At 49.6% G+C, this 16,078-nt stretch overlaps 1 protein-coding gene across 1 annotated transcript in view; it reads right to left on the reverse strand.

Annotated features, from left to right (window-relative positions):
* Nucleotides 1-14,962, reverse strand: part of NAT8L (N-acetyltransferase 8 like) — a 33,062-nt gene extending 18,100 nt beyond the window's left edge. The window contains exons 1-2 of the mRNA XM_054633665.2: nucleotides 14,349-14,962; nucleotides 12,965-13,129 (exon numbers count right to left, since the gene is read on the reverse strand). Coding sequence (XP_054489640.1) covers nucleotides 12,965-13,129; nucleotides 14,349-14,682 — 499 coding nt within the window. The 5' untranslated portion in view covers nucleotides 14,683-14,962. The remainder of the gene's footprint in view (nucleotides 1-12,964; nucleotides 13,130-14,348) is intronic.
* Between the last annotated feature and the right edge of the window lie 1,116 nt (nucleotides 14,963-16,078).

Here is a 16,078-nt window from a genome sequence, read left to right on the forward strand (position 1 = left end):
AAGGAGGCCCTTTCCCCATCACACCCTAAGGTGTTCCCTAGTCCTGCTGGGGCTGGATCTGACCCACTGAGAGCTGCAGGCACCTCCTGGTTATCTGCACTTCCCACATCTTCAACCCAACCCTCAACCAGGTGGGTGGTGACTTCCATGACCAGGCAGAGCCAGCAGACACGGGTACCACTGCTTTCTCATCCCACTGTGTTTGCAAAGCCTGGTTTTGGGAGATGCTGAGCCCTCCTGAGATGGTGTCTGAGGGTACTCAACCCTTCTGAAGCAACTGGCACAGCCAGGGGCACTACTGCAATGAGAGCTCTCCTTGAAAATAAACACAGCAGGAGAAGGCAACCCACCATCCTTCAGGTACCACCTCGCCATGGCCATCCCACCACAGCTCCCACTGTAAATGAGCACCTTTCTGGCCTGCAGCCCTCTTACTTCTGCAGCCTCACTGTGAATGTGTAACCCCTGGGGGCTGCAATATTTATCCCTAACTCAGCCAAACAAAGCCCTGGGGTGAGTTGCTCCAGTGTATTGTGTGTACACACATTCACCTGGGTATGCCAAGGCAAAGGGCTCCCCACTCCCACTCTGCTGCTGGAGCCTCTCACAGCAAGGAGGGCAAACACTGCCTCAGGACTTCACCTCCTTCTGCCACAAGTCAGAGAATCCTACCATGATTTGGGTTGGAAGGGATCTTAAAAATCATCTGGCTCCAATCCCCTGCCATAGGAAGGAATGTCTTTCAATAGAGCAGACCCCAGAAAGACCTCCCAAGCAGCTGGAGCCTTCATCACCACACACTGCTTCAACCCTTAACTCAGCCAACCAGTGGCAATGCCCCATGGGAGGCAATGCCTGCCATGGTGCAGAAAAAAGCACACACCTGGATGGCCACTCTTGTGAAAGCCAACATTTTTCTACATCCCTCTCCCAGCACATCAAAGCCAATGTGCCTTGGGTACAGCTCCACTAGCCCAGACTCAAACCAGCACATTTATTTAATGTGGCAGCACAAGAAAATTCCACATCCATAAATACACAAACATCTGTCAGGCTGGGCACGGACAATGGATGTGCTGTGGATGATGCATTAACAGAAAATGAAAATTACATGTGGAACTCTCTACATCTCTAAAACTAAAAAAGAAAAAAACGCCCAACCTTTGCCATGCATTCAGGCCAAGAAAGTCCCTACAAAAGCCTAATCCATATCTCCTGTGATAAGCACCTATCAGCTCGTTATACCCCACATTCATGTGAACCCCAGCCTCCAGACCAGTCACAAGAGCTGGGGATTTGAAAGACATCTGTGAAGTGAATTACTGGAGTGAGTAACAGGCCATGTCTCACTCCATCAGGAAGACACGTGGCAAATGAAGGGCAGGCTGCTCAGGGCTAGTGAAAGCAGACACCTTCAGGCTGCTCAGGGCTAGTGAAAGCAGACACCTTCAGGCTGCTCAGGGCTAGTGAAAGCAGACACCTTCGTGCCTCCCCCTCACACTGAGGCTCATTCACAAAGGACCTGGGGAAAGGGGATCAGCTTACAAATACAAACTGCACTACAGCAACCAGAGCCAGAGGAGATGCAAATCCACACGAGACTGGGTAGAACTGCAGTGTTTTGAGGATCTGTTGGATTGTCCCATCTACAAAGACAACACTAAACCTCCACACACAATGCCAGGACAGGGCAGGATGAATATATCCAAGGGCAGGTTCACAACTACAACTCCTTTTTCCAGTGCACCAGTATTCCCTAAAGCATCATAAATTCATCTTGCAGGCAGCTGATAGCACATACAGCAAAGCCAAGGTTTACCACCATTTATGTCACAGATCCCCTGTAACTATCCAAAGAGCACTTGGACCTATACTGCCCCTAAGTATATGCTAAACTCCCAGCAAGAGACAAGGGATTTAAGCCCATGATTAAGCTAAAGCAAATGCTCCACTGAATCTTTAAGCCAAACTGTCCCAAGAGTTCAGTCTCAGTCAATGTGGGGGGTTATGTGAAGATTTTTTTTAGAATTTCACTGAAATCCTCTTTAGCTATTTGAGTTATCCATGAAAAATATTCCCACTTCTTGAGAATCCTTGCAGATGCTTTGATGTTCCTCAGACTACTGATGGCTCAAAAAAAGCCCCGTAAAACCTGACGATGGCTTATTCCCAGACAAAAATCACTGTCCAAGAGGCACAGCTTGATGTTATCCTCTCAACACTGACAGCTTCTGAAACCCCACCAGACATAAATTTTCAGAGACATTAAGTGAATCTAATTGACTTTACAAGCAGCAAAAGCTTGAAAAGGTGTTTTACAAATACCCATTTTAAAAAGATCGGATTAAAAAAAACCACCCTCTCATTAGCATCCCTATTGTACAGTAACTTTTTCACTGCTTGCTTTCTCTCTTTTTTAACAAATCCCACAATAACAATGTAATTCCACCAAGGAAGACTTCATCAGGATGCTCAGTGCTGCTCAGCAGCCAGGTATCTGCTGTGCTTTCATTGCTCTGCCTCTCACTAACCATCATCTGAATTAGCACTTGGAAATGGCAGGTGCTCCAAACCAGGCTGTTTTCAAAAGCTTCTCTTTTCAGTTCTACTATTTAACATTATTTTAAATTGGAAGACTACAGATTTAGGTCTTCCCTGGATTCCCACCAGAAGTGTTACACAGTGTTTCTGATGCTGTTCTCTAGATCCAGGGAGGATGAACAGATTTGGCACCTCCAAAAAAAGAACAAAAAACCCTGGTCTCAGAAAATGAAGTGGTTGCGTTTGGGGTTTTTTTTCTTGCACGCTCTGAATGCAATAAGGATTGTATATATCTTGTTAAAATGGGAAGGATTAGGTTTGTAAGAAAAGTTATAGGGGAAAAGATCAATGGATACATCTGGAAGTGATGTGGGTCAGATGCTCTGAGGAAGGTGTAAGAAATGTTGCTGGCAGTTCATTTGCCTTTAGGTAAAATGTTCTCCCCCCACCAGTGACATGTGGGTTTGTGCACTGTTTGCAGCTTAGCAGACACAATATCCTCGTGCTGCTGACTTCTATTCATTTTCTCATCTGTGTTATTCTCACTCTTCTACCAAAAGATACTTGCAAGTATTTACTTGCACTCACCACACATCTGGACAAACTAAGAAGAGAAGAAAGTACATGTATAATAAAATTAGATAAAGGCACATAAATTGAAAAGTTTGGTGGAAGGAAGGGGAAAATCAGAGATACAGAGGGATCCTGGGTAGGGGACCACCACCCACGGGAAATGCCAGAAGTGATGACTAAAGCAAGAAGTAGATCAGACCAAAAATCACTGGAGAATTCAACACAGGGATGGACAAGAGAGGGGAGCAGAACTCAAAGGAATGCAAGTATTGCAGTTAGACCCAAGACTGGAAATGTGGGATACAGAACTACAGTGCTAGGGGATGGAAGAGGGGTAAAAAATTGGGAAGAAAAAATAACTCAAGGAATCACTAATGATATCTGATACCTGTTAAAGTGAGCATTGAATGCAAGGTGCACATGACCAGACCCCCCCATTTCAATTAGCAGCACTAGCACAGAGCTCAAGAGTTGCAACTGTACAAAGCAAACAAACTTGCAGTGCTGATGCTGGCTTCCAAGTCAGGACTCAAGCACACTGGCAAGGGAGAGTGGGAGCAGCTTGTATAGCAATTACTGGTGATTGAGGGTAAATCTAGGCAAGCAGCTTACTTAAAAATGCAGTTTTTGTCAATGCAAACCAATTCACACATTTGTCCTGAATCACCAAAGGTGGAAAATGAAAGGCAGAGGAAAGCCAGGCTGGCACAAGTCCTGCACAGAGCTCATCCCCCAGCACTGATGGCCAGGACACAGGCACACAGCTCAGTGCTCCAAGGATCACAGGGGATGGATGCCCCAGCAGCCAGGACTTCAGAGATGGACCCCTCAACAGCACTTCTTCAACTACTGCAGCCGTATAAAATACCTAAATATGTAATTCAAACAGGGCCTGGGGTGCCTGAAATGCCAGCACTGACTCAGTATAGATTTAACAGTGCCATGCAAAGCAGGACCTGCCTGAGGGGTAACAAACACTTTACCATGCCATGGCTCTATCATGATCAGCATTTCTAGGTATGCACTTGGGTCTGACCTGTGCTTCCTAAGGAAAGCTCTAACAGCCAACCAACCATTCTGTTTTGGGCTGAAAAAAGCATTACACCCTCCCACTAAACACAGATCCTTGCTTCATCACAGTGAAAAAACACAGAGGGAGTAATAAATCAGCTTGCTTTGGACCAAAACAATCCTTCCTTTTACTTTCCAGTTCCTGAACTGAAAAATCATTTTCTCACAAAACCTGTTTTTCAGTTTTGCCACTTGGATAAGCCCTAGAAACAACACATGAATTTTAAGTGACAAATATGACTTGCTAGTTACAATTTCAAGCAGGACACACTGTGGTGGGACTAATACCTTGCATTGTTCCATTAGCATTTACAATGTTGCAAATCCCACTTTAAATAACAGTATCTCATGTAGCCACTTAAAAATTGTGTAATACACAACTGTAATACATGCTTCCCATTACCAATTTTGAAACGTCTCCTTTCACTCCCAGAATCCCATTTTAAAGCAGAGGCCCAGCCTGGCACTAAGCCCTGGGAATCACAGGTGTACATTTTAGAACTATCCTGTAAGAAATAGAATTTTTTCCTTTTGAAAGAAACACTCTTCAAACAGTTATAGAAGACAATGAATGATACTGTACTGTGCTGTCATAAATTGTTAATTGATTGCTGGGGTCCAATGGGTCAATAGATGACTTAAAAGAATGGCTCAAAGCCATCTGTAATAGATACCACAGCTTGTACCTGGCTCTGACCAGTCCACTATGAACTAATTTTTGATGCATCCTTAATAAAGGACATGAGGCTTCTTGGTGATTGCATGTGCCCCCCTTACCAAAACACAAAAACAAAAGAAGAAGGAAAAAAAACCAAACAAAAACAAAAAAACCCCCTCAACCCCCCCCCCCCCCCAAACTCTATTATTTCGTTACAAGAAATAAATTTGTCAATAGAAACTAGGTAAGACATGCTGCTATCTTTGGATATTCTTTAAGACTCCTTTCATTAGCCACCTGTCAGGATAACAAAACGATGCCTCAGCTTTCTACAGAATGGAAAAAAAAAGAAAAGAGAAAAAGAAAATCTAAAAATACACTTTGAAGCTCTCTGTTTTGCTGATGCAGAAAGTAACAACAAAGGCTCATACATCCCTCAGCTCATCACAGAACCAGATACCAGCAAAACACTCCAGGTCTCTTTTTGCTGTAGCCTGGAAGGGAGCAGCACCAAGTATGTGATTATTTGTAACAGATCCCCAGCAGTGCATTGCCAAAATAAAGCCATGCACTCTGCAATGCACCAGCAAACAACTCTGTGAGCTCCCAGAGTCCCTGAGGGGCTCACAGCCACCCCAACAGTCATTCCCATCCTGAGAAATTAAATATAACCTGCCTGAATCAAGATCTAAACCTACAGAAGGAATTTCAGAAATCTACTCTGAAATTCAGGGAGATTTTGAATGCTTTGCCTTCTTGAATAATCAGGGCATGCATTTAGACTTTTACATAAAACCAGTTTTTTTTCAATAGATTTAGAGGTCTTCAGGTAGAGAGCAATCCCCCATGGCAATTTCTAAAGTATTAAGACCACTGGTGGTGCACATTGAGAAGCAACATGACCACACTAGGGTAATCCTAGGAGGCTGAATATAATAAATAAATACAACAATGTGAGAATAAGATTTTTCAATTCATGTTCTTACATCCAAAATTCAGTGTCAAGAGGGGCTCAAAGCTTTGTACCTGTAAAACTCCTGCCACTAGTCAGATATCCAACACAGAGCCTAAATTTAGGCTATTATGAAATCTTAAACTGAAACACTTTTGGGCAATTGTTTTAAATCTTGGTCATTCCTAATAAAGCAAGAGGAAAAAAGAGCTGCCAAAACCCCTTTATAAGAGTAATAGATTTGCATTTAAACTTGTGAACAAAATTCTGGAGTCAGAACCCGTTTAGGTTTATTCACTAAGACAGTCCTGAAAAATTGCATACAACCATGCCAGAAAACATTTAATACTGGAGAAAACATTAAAAAAAAATTACTCAAAGCTAGGAAAAAAACCCAGAACACCTGATGTCCTTGACTCCATCACGTTCCTAAATCCTAATGTGGTGTGTTTGCTGGTCTTGAGAAGTTAACTGTGCCTAAAAAACTACTGATGTTCAATTTACACAACTGGTTACCTCTTGTACTGAAGATTAATGACCAGCACTGGCATGTGCTGAGGATCTTCAACACCTGCAGGCTGAGCTCAGGTTCAGCAGCATCACATCCACCCAGTCATGGCTACAACTCAAACACTGAGTGATGGTCATGTCCATGAGGGACTGGCTACTTTTAGACAGAATGCATTACTCTGCAAAATTTACTATAAAATCTATTTTCATCTAATTTTGACATGGGACTGTGCCACACTTGTGGATCTAAAGGGAGAGCTGTTTTTATGTCACGGGTACGCACATTGAGTAATGGGTTTGCTGCAAATGTTCCTGCTCCTGTGATAAATAAATAGGGAGGGGGGGAGGCTGCAGCTGCTTGCCCATAAACATGTTTACTCCACTGGCTGTGGATGACACAGCCCTGAATCCACAGACTGCTCCCTTCATCAGGCAACTCCAGTTTTCCTATGTGGGCCCTTCACCAAGAGCACTGCACTTCTACTCTGTACTACCTGAGCCCCCAGAAGTGGGGGAAAAAAAAAAGAAATATTTTGTGAGGTAAAAAGACCCTGCAGGCCCTCCAGTGGGTTGAGCAGAGCTGGCCCACGTGGCTCAGCACTGAAGGGACCCAAGCTGTGTCAGGTCCCAACCTACCCCAGCTGTTATCAGCAGGGCTGCAGCACTGGGGTTCTGCATGGGGCTTGCTGCTGGGCCAGGACAGCCCTTGGCCAGCTCTGGGAATTCAGGTGCAGGGGGCAGGGCTGGTGCCAGCAGCTCTTTGCCTTGCTCACTGTGCCCATGCCCCACACCTGCAGGACAGGGCTGCCTCCAGATGGAAAAGCCAAGGCTCCAGCACAGCAAAGTGAGGCAGCCATGAGTGATGGAGAGCCAGTGTGAGAAGAGGTGGGTTTTGGGAGGCAATCCTACTCTAAAGACATTTTACATTACTCAAATAAAACCAAAATATTTCAGCCCATTACAAATGCTGGACAAAGCACATCCCTAACACCTGGAAACATGAGTTGTTTTTATCTTGCTTCCCAAAAAGCTCTGCACTGGAGATGAGAGATGCCAAACCACGCAGTTTCATGCTGCTAGGTTGTAGAAACCCAAAATCAACAGTAAAAATTGCTGAGCTGAAGAATCCCTGACTGTCCCACTTGCAGGAGGTCAGCTTTGCAAATACTTTGAAAATACTCTCCCACTATAAAGTGTATTAAAAGTCTGTAATCCTAATCTTCGAGGATCTCTCTGCTATGGCAGTCACATCCCTGGAAGCACTCTCATGGAATTGCAGAGAGATGCCAGCAGTGATATGCTCACAGGACAGACTTTCCTCTGCTCAGGAGACCTAACCTCAGTTCCCAGCAGTGATAGGAAGCAGAGCTGGGAAACACCCAGGAGGAGATAAGGACACAGCCTCTCCCGTGGGTTTCCCAGCCCCACACAGAACTCCTCACCACCCTACCCCACTGTGGGAAGGGCAAGCATGAAAACCCCAACACAGGACAGGCAGCTGAGGGCTTTGGCAGATACACGAGGGCATTGCATGAGCCAGCAAGAAATGTTGCAGATAGGGATGCTTCAGATTCCAGCTGCCCCTTGGGCACCAGGAGTGGGGCAGGGCTCTCCAAAAACACATTCCTTCCCTGGGAAGCAGCAGCCCCGAGCCCTCTCTGGCTCAGGTAACTGAGCAGTTTCATTGCAAAGCAAGAGCTGCTATAGTCTTCCCAAACAATGTTATCATTCGGCAGCTTTACTCCTGCTTATCTAGCAGCTTGAGCATTATCCAGAATGTGGAAGAACTGGGCTCTGTGGCTGCCTCTCTGCCCGGGGGCTCAGTGGGGAGAAATCCCTTCCCCACCCCCTCTGCCTGTGTCTTTGGAAGGGTTTAGGCAGAGCAACCACAGCTCCAGGGCTGAGGATCTCCTCCCAAGGTAGACCCTATATTTTCCCAGCACCCCAAAAGTCACTGGTGCTCACCTCTGAGCCTCCCTAAGGCTCAGCACTTATGGAGCAGAGGGAGCAGGAGCTACAGGACTCACAAGCAGCTGTTCACCTTACAAACCTTGTGCTAGAGGGAAAAAACCCACTGCCAAATGGCCTGATGCAAGACACAAATAGTCACTTGTTACCCAGACAGACACCTCACTGCAGGTGAGGGAAACCTCAAAAGGTGGAGGCAGCAAACAGGACCTCACCTGCTCAGAACCCAGCTCTGGACCCACCTCAGCTGGTGTCCCTTCTGGCAGAAGGGCATGATCCCAGAACCTCTGCCAAGAAGGGCAGGACATGGCCCCTTTGGGCTCAGATGAGGAATGTGCCACCCAAGAGCAGCAGAAACCAAACCCTAAAGAGCCACCCCCCTGCAGTCCCTCTGCCTCAGGGCCCTGTGCCCCAGGGAGGTCAGGATGTCCCTGCAGGCTCCTCCCGTGCACTGTCACACACAGGGGACAAAGGGCAGCAGGACAGGAAGGCTCTGCTCACCCTGGATGGAGGCAGGAGAGCAAAGCACCCGGAGGTGCCTGGCTGCCCTCGGAGCGGGAGCTGGAGCTGTGCGGCTGCCACAGCCCTCATTGTGGGCGGCTGCTGGGACCCAGCACCTGCAGCAGCACTGCAGCTTCAGCTGCTGCATCACCAGGACCCCCAAAACTCCCCAAGTGCTGCAGCCTCAGCTCCCCAGGGTGCCCATCTGTGCTGTCTGTCTGTCCACCCTCCCCTGCAGCACTGGGCACTGCGATGCAGCCACCAAGCTGTCACCAGCGCCCAGAACCCGGACACAGGCCAGCTGCCACCACCACCACCACCACCAGGTCTTTGCAGGACCAGGTCAGGTATGCACACACCTCAGCAAACCCTGCCAGGACAGCCAGCTGGAGCTCTTTGAACAACCACAGAGACAGGGAAATTCATAAATTCGTCAGCCAAAGCTCCAGTTCCAGTTTCACTTTGGGGAGCAGCAGTTTTGCATGGGACACAAGGAGTCTTGGTTTCCATAAGCTCTCCAGCTGAGACCTCAGCCTCACAAGAATCTCTCTAACACACCAACCACTGCAAAAAAAACATACAACACAACCAACTGGGACAGAAGCTTGAAGAGACACTGTAAAATTGATTAGTCATCAAAATCATCAGACCATAAAAGAAGCTCCCAGCTGTGCTCATCTTTTTTTTGTGTGGATAAATGCAAGAGGCAGGGTTCTATTTAAAATTAATTCTTTTTTTCTGGTTGGTTTTGGTTGGGTTTTTTTCTGTTTACTAGAGCTTGTTACTCTGGTTGACAATTAAGCCCATTATCCAATTCCTTTCTTTTTCACCATTCCACTAGACTTTTTTCATAGCCTTTGAAGAAGGAAAAAAAAAAAGAAAGGTGAATTCCAATAAGTGCTATTTTAAAATGAAAAATATGAGTTTACAAAGAGCTCAAGAAGGTGTTTGAACCATTCAACCTTCTGTTTTAAGACCCCAGCATGCACAACACAAACAATTCCTTTCACATTGAAAGCAATTTCAAGTCACACTGCTGTGTACAAGCTCCAAGTTAAGCACTGGCCCAAATGTTCTGCCAGACCCTTGGCATAAGTGTAGGAGGGCAATAGAAAACAAAGATTTGAATTTTGGCTAGTGTACTTCTGCAAAATCACTGTCAGCACATATTTTTCAGTTCATACAAAACCCAGCAGAGGAAAATTCAAACAATAACTAACTTGGAGGCGAGAGGTTCAAAAAACTGCAGAAGAAAAGCCCTAATATGGTGCAACTCATGGAATTGTTCAACACTAATCATTAACCTGGGTGCTCACGGTATCCCACTGCAAACCTGGTGCTTTTGGCTTGGTTATAAAACTGACCCACATGTTCTGTGGATGCTTTCACAATACTACCAAGAATCATCCTTTTTAATAGTTAAAATATCCCCTCACTGTAGATGCTTGCCTCACCAGAAGCTGTTTGCTGTAGATACTCACTACAACAGTACCCCAGCTCTAGGCACCACACAGAGCTGGCTGCAGACAACAGGTTTTTGTGCCTGGGTATCTTGGATTCCAAGAGCAAAAACCTCAGCAAAACCTCAACCAACATCTTTATCCAAGACCTTAAGACCATGTCCCAGTTCTACCTTTGCATTCATCACCCTGAGAAACAGGAATTCATAACCCCACCACAAAAACCTCCCTTTCTCTTTTTTCCGTGCTGAGAAAAAAAAAGATATTGAAGGAGGAAAACATGGATTCTCTGAAGAAGGAGCAGCAAGCTGCCTGGTCATACTCCCAGGCCAAGCTGCAGTTATATCAGGTTGGGTTTAACTTGTCTGGCCAAGCTCTGGCCATCTCCAACCTCTCTGGGACCCTATCCCCACACCCCATTACTCTTCTCTTAACACCTCACTGAGAAAGCTCTCACAAATATTTCAGCTGCCACAATACAACGAGCCCTTCTCATTCCCACTGCAGTAATTCTGCCTGAGTGCTAATTTGTAAACTAGGCAAATAAAAGACAAACTTGGGGCTTGAATTTGTTTTATTGCCATTGTTGTGTCCTTTGGGTGGGACGGGCAATGCCAGTGGGACACATTGCTGCTTTCCTCTGGATGTTCAGCCAGCCAGCCTTCAAAGTGCACAAAACTCTGGCATTTTCTAGGATGACTGTGTTTATACTGCTGTCCTACAGGAAAAAAATCCACCAACTGCATTTTTGGAGGAAACAGGAGCAAACCACTGGATTAATACCTTGTGGCCAGCGACACCAAATAGCACCACATAGATTTAGGGCACACAGTGGTGGTTCCAATGCACAGACACCCTTCTCCAGACCCCAAAGCCTCCCTGGTCCCTTTATCCAACACCACTATCATCAAGAACCTTTAACAAGCACCAACAATCCCATAAATCTGCTTTTTATGGCACGGCAGAAGCCTAATTACATGATTAAATTCTGTCAAAAATTAAAGCCCACACATTTGCTCTAAAATTGCAATTAGCTCTTTCAGGTACCAAATAAAAGCAATGCTAACATTTCAAAGACATGTTGGCAACACAGCTGAACTAAATTACATTACTGACCCTAAACAAATTGAGGGCATTACTTTGAGTCTCTTTCCTTTATTTTCTGTGTCTGCAAGTGTTATAAACACAGGCACTGTGATCCCTCTCAGTTGTGACCACACGAGCCCTGAGCATTAACAAGCTAAGCAGCTCACCTATTAACTCCATATCACACATTCTTATTCTACTGGAATCTTCTGCTCTTTTCTCCAGCATAATACTTTGCTGGGCCTCATTACAGAGGTGCAGAAACGTTTTGCTATGAACCCTTTTATTTCTGTGACACCACCTTTAATGAAGATTGAGTTTTTAAATACACATCACTTAATTTTTACAAAAACAAGCTAGCTCTGTAAATGAAACACACTCTGTGTGTAAGATGGGACATGATATAAGATATGCACTATGTATAGATATAAGATATATCTGTATAAGATAAGCACTATGATGGCAAGAGACAGCTAAATTAAGCTAGTTAACGATTTTCATAAGAGGAACAACATTTTAGCAAAATGTAACATTACATATTAGAAGTGAGGGAAGGCTTGTGGCTATTACACTTCCTAGCAGTTCTCTAGAAGTGCCCAGGGAGAAGTTTGTCACACCTAGGGAACAGGAATGATACAGCAAATGATACAGCAAAAATATGGTGATGTGGAAAAACAACACAGCAGGTACCCAAGAAGAGAGCAAGAACCCCAAGAAGATGGAGCTCAGGTGGGATACCATCCTTGCCTTGCTTTTCCAGCTCACCACTAGCACTCTGTGACCACCAAGAGCAAACCTCAAACCCCAACTGACTGCCCAGGCATCCCCCTGCTCTTGTCCTAAATATGGATTTGTGCCTACAAAAAGGGAAAAAGCACCTGAGAGGTTCTAAAGACCCTTTTTTTTTTTAATGACCTAAGTTATCTTTTACAGCTTAACAAGGTAATATTATGATTGGATATTGTATTTTTAATTATATGCATATATGGAACAAAGGGATGAACCCAGATCAGGGCAAGCTTATGTGGCAGCAGCCCTTTACATACCTGATCCAAGCCTCTTCCAAAACACCTGCATTAAGGAATGTTCTTGAATGACATGGGAAAATGGGCTCAATAGCTAAAATGGGCTCCTCTGAGCATTTGGGCTAAAAGGCCTTTCATCTCCCTCTCCTCCTACAGTCAGAGCTAATACCAAATGCATGGAGCAAAAAAACCACCGAGCTGAGGATGTAAGGGCTGGGGTGGGCCCAGGCTGCAGGGAATAACCTGCATCCTCCAGAATAACATCCTCCAGCCTCAGTGTCCCCAGGCACCTCAGCCCAGCCCTCGGGGTGGCCGTGGGACCCAGCATGCTGCACAGTGCTCCAGAGGTGGACAGAGCCTGCCTGGGATGACTAGGCACTTGGGGGAGGGGGAGTAATGAAAAAAACAAAATTAAAGAAACCAAAATCAGCAAAAAAAAACCCCAAACCAAACCAAAGCCAGAGATGGCTTTGTGCCTGGTGTGGCTAAAGAGCTGCATTCTGGCGACTTTTGAGCTTGCTCAGTGCTGCTGACAGGAGGAAAAGGCGCCAGCAGCAGGGAGCAGCCATGTTCCCAGCAGGCTGGGGGAGGAAGGCTCCCTCGGGGAATTCGTACTCACCTGGCGGTTTCATGTAATATTGCTCAATATCGGACATGTCCGTGTGCAGCGCACAATCGAGATAGTGCAGGATAACTTTTCTACTGAAGTAGTACCTCATGCCCATCAGAAAGATGGGCAAACAGCAGGTCAGCAGGAAGGACTTGGTCACAACAAAGCACATTACTATGGAGATAAGGAAGAGAAATAAACGACACCTGTCAGAAAAGAGAATTTAGTGTTGATTTCGGAATACAAACTCATTATAAAAATAAATCAATAAAACAAGCACAGTCAAAATTTACATTTGCAGTACACACACAGTTCACGCTCTCGAGATTATCGTGTTAAGGGACGGCGTATCGCGACGAGACAACCCGGAGAAGTTTATGAGGTCCTGAAGGAGCCGGTGGGGAGGATGCCGCCGCGCCAGGGCCCACCGAGCCCCTCCGGAGCGGGGCCGTGGGGACCCCGAGAGCCCCGCACGCCCCCGGCCCCCTTTGCTGTCCCCGGCGAGGCCGGAACGCGGCCGGGTGGAGGAGCCGCGCTGCGGGCACCGCTCCGCAGCCATGTGTTCGCCACTGCGGCAGTGCTATTTCCATCAGCACCGACTCCCCGGGCAGCCACCCTGCCCCTTCCCATCCTGAGGGGCTTCTGCGGGTGCCTCTGAGCCGGCGGCTCTCTCGGCACGGCCCAGAGCCACCGGCTGCATCCCCCAGCTCCCCGACGCCTGCCAGGGGTCCCTCTCAGCGTGGGATTCCGTCCGCCCCGGTGTCTGGGACACGGGGTGCGACCAGCCTGCAGCCACCGGGGGCAGGAGACCACCCCAAAGCCCTCTCGGGGCGGGGAGCGCGCGTTATTAATTATTGGCACGGCTAGGGGACACCTTGCAAGCGCTATTTTTAACTCAGGGAGGTGAGGTGACCCCGCGGCTCGGAGCGGCTGCAGGGGGACCCCCTCCCCACGCCGGGGGGGAATGGGGGCCGCTCACCGGCGGGCCCGGCTGTCTCCAGGCAACGCCGGCACGCCGTGCCCCCCCTCGCCGGGCTGTGCGGGGGCGGCCGGTGCGCGGTGCGCTCCGCTCCCCTCCGCGCACCCCCGAGCCCTGCAATAACCACAATGACTGATCTGCCCTCACCCCCGCCGCGACCTCCCCTTCACGGCTGCCCGCCCTTCCACCCGCGAGGGTCGCGCATCCCCGGCGGCGCCAGGCTTCCCCTCCCAGCCCGCCTGGCCCCGCCGCAGCGCTGCGGCTCCGCGGCCGCCCCGCACGATGCTGCGGCGCTCCCCGGCCGCACCGCGCCCGCGGGTCCCGCCGCCTCCCGCCTCTCCGACCATTTTGTGAAGACCCACAGCGGCGAATAAACCCGGCGCCCCCCCTCCCCAAAAGGGAGCGGATACTCACCCGCCAGCAGCCCGTAGAGCAGCTGAGTGAGGGGCTGCTGCTTCAGCCCCCTGAACGCCGTGTTGGGGATTCGCTCCATGATCCCCTCGTAAAAGATGCGGCGCACCACCTCCTGTTCAGAGGGGTGGAATTCGCGGATATAGACATTGTCGCGCCTGGGGTCTTCTTTTGGTGGGGTGAGGGGAGGTGGGGGTGAGGGAGGGGAGCCCGCCAAAGAGGGCCACATCTGGGAGGAGGAAACAATGATCGTGTCTTTTTTGGATCCCGGGATTGATTCATGATCTTCCGCCACAATCTTGGTCTCACAAACCATCTTGGGAGACAGACAATGCATGCAAACCGGCCGCGGGGAGGGGGCAAGGAGAAAAACGGGAGGGGAGGTGTCAGAAAATTAACAAAAAAATAAGATTAAAAAAAAAAAAAAAAAAAAAGGAAAAAGGGGAGGGGGAAGGAGCGGGGCGCGGAGCCGGCACGGAGACCCGCGGGCAGCGGGGCGCAGAGCAGCGCGGCCGGGCGGGACGAGAGGAAGGAGCCCCGCTGCATTTTGGAGAGGCATTTATAGGGCGGGGGGGCCGCGGGTCCCCGGGGTCCTAGAGCCCCCCGCATTGGCTGCGCGGGGTCGCCATGTGATCGGGGGGGCGGGACACCTCCCCCTTGCCCCCCCCCCATCCCTGCACCGCCCCTTGCAAATTACTACGGCGCGGGGTTGCGCGGAGAGACGGGGGCCGCGCATCCCTGCCCGCATGCATCGGTGCACGAGAAGAGGGTTATTAATTTATTTTTTATGTGTCTGTTTGCCTGCTGCGAACGCACTGTGCACTCAGCAGATTTCTGGAGTAGTCCCTGCGGGTGCGCGGAGCTACGCAAGGCGCTGCGGGAGGAGCGCGGAGCCGCGGGGAGGGAGGGTCGGCCGGCAGGGCTCCGCACCGCGTCCCGGCGGGGCTCCGCACCGCGTCCCCGCGGGCTGCGGCGCGGCTGCTCCGCCGTGAGCCCTTCCCCGCGGCGGCGCGTCTGTGCGCGGCCCCGGCGCGGAGCGCGCCCCCGCTCCGCCATCCCGCCCGGAACGCTCTGCGGGGGCGGAACGGCCCGGGGGGTGCAGCCGCGCGGCCCCAGCTCGTCCCAAACCCAAGTAAATCCCCCTCTCCATCCCTCAGCGCCCCCCGGTCAGTAACTTTTCCTGCCGTGCCCACGCCACTGCGCGGTGCGGAGAGCGCTGCCGGCCCAGCCGCCTCCGCGCCCCTCCGCGGGGCGGTGAGAAGAGATGGAGGGGGAGGGGGATGCGCAGGGAGGAGGACGGGCTCCTCCTCTTCGCAGGACCCGAAAAGCTTCGGCCTCTCCCGGTTGGAACCGGCCGGCATCTGCCCGAGGCATGCGCCGTGCGCGGCCGGTGCAGGGACGGGGTGGGCGGGGGATGCTGGGCGGGGAGGCGGGAGGCCCCGGACCCCCCCCGTCCCGTGAGGTGCATCCCCCGAGAGCTCCGTCTGCGCCTCCCCCTGCCCGGTGACAGCCCCCAGCCGTAGCAGCTGTGCCTCTCCTCAAACTTCACCTGTGCATCCCCCTGGGACTTGCAACTCCTGCGAGCCTCAGCCATGCCTTCACCTTCAGGGTGCACCCGTACACCCCACCAAAGTTTCATCTGTGCCTCTTGCTCCGGTAAGGTGCTCCTGTGCACCCCCCGTGCAGTTAACATCCCTGTGTCCCCTTGCCAGGTGCACATGTCCCTGTGAGAT

This window comes from Agelaius phoeniceus, chromosome 4 (genome assembly GCF_051311805.1).
Source record: "Agelaius phoeniceus isolate bAgePho1 chromosome 4, bAgePho1.hap1, whole genome shotgun sequence".
Lineage (NCBI taxonomy): Eukaryota > Metazoa > Chordata > Aves > Passeriformes > Icteridae > Agelaius > Agelaius phoeniceus.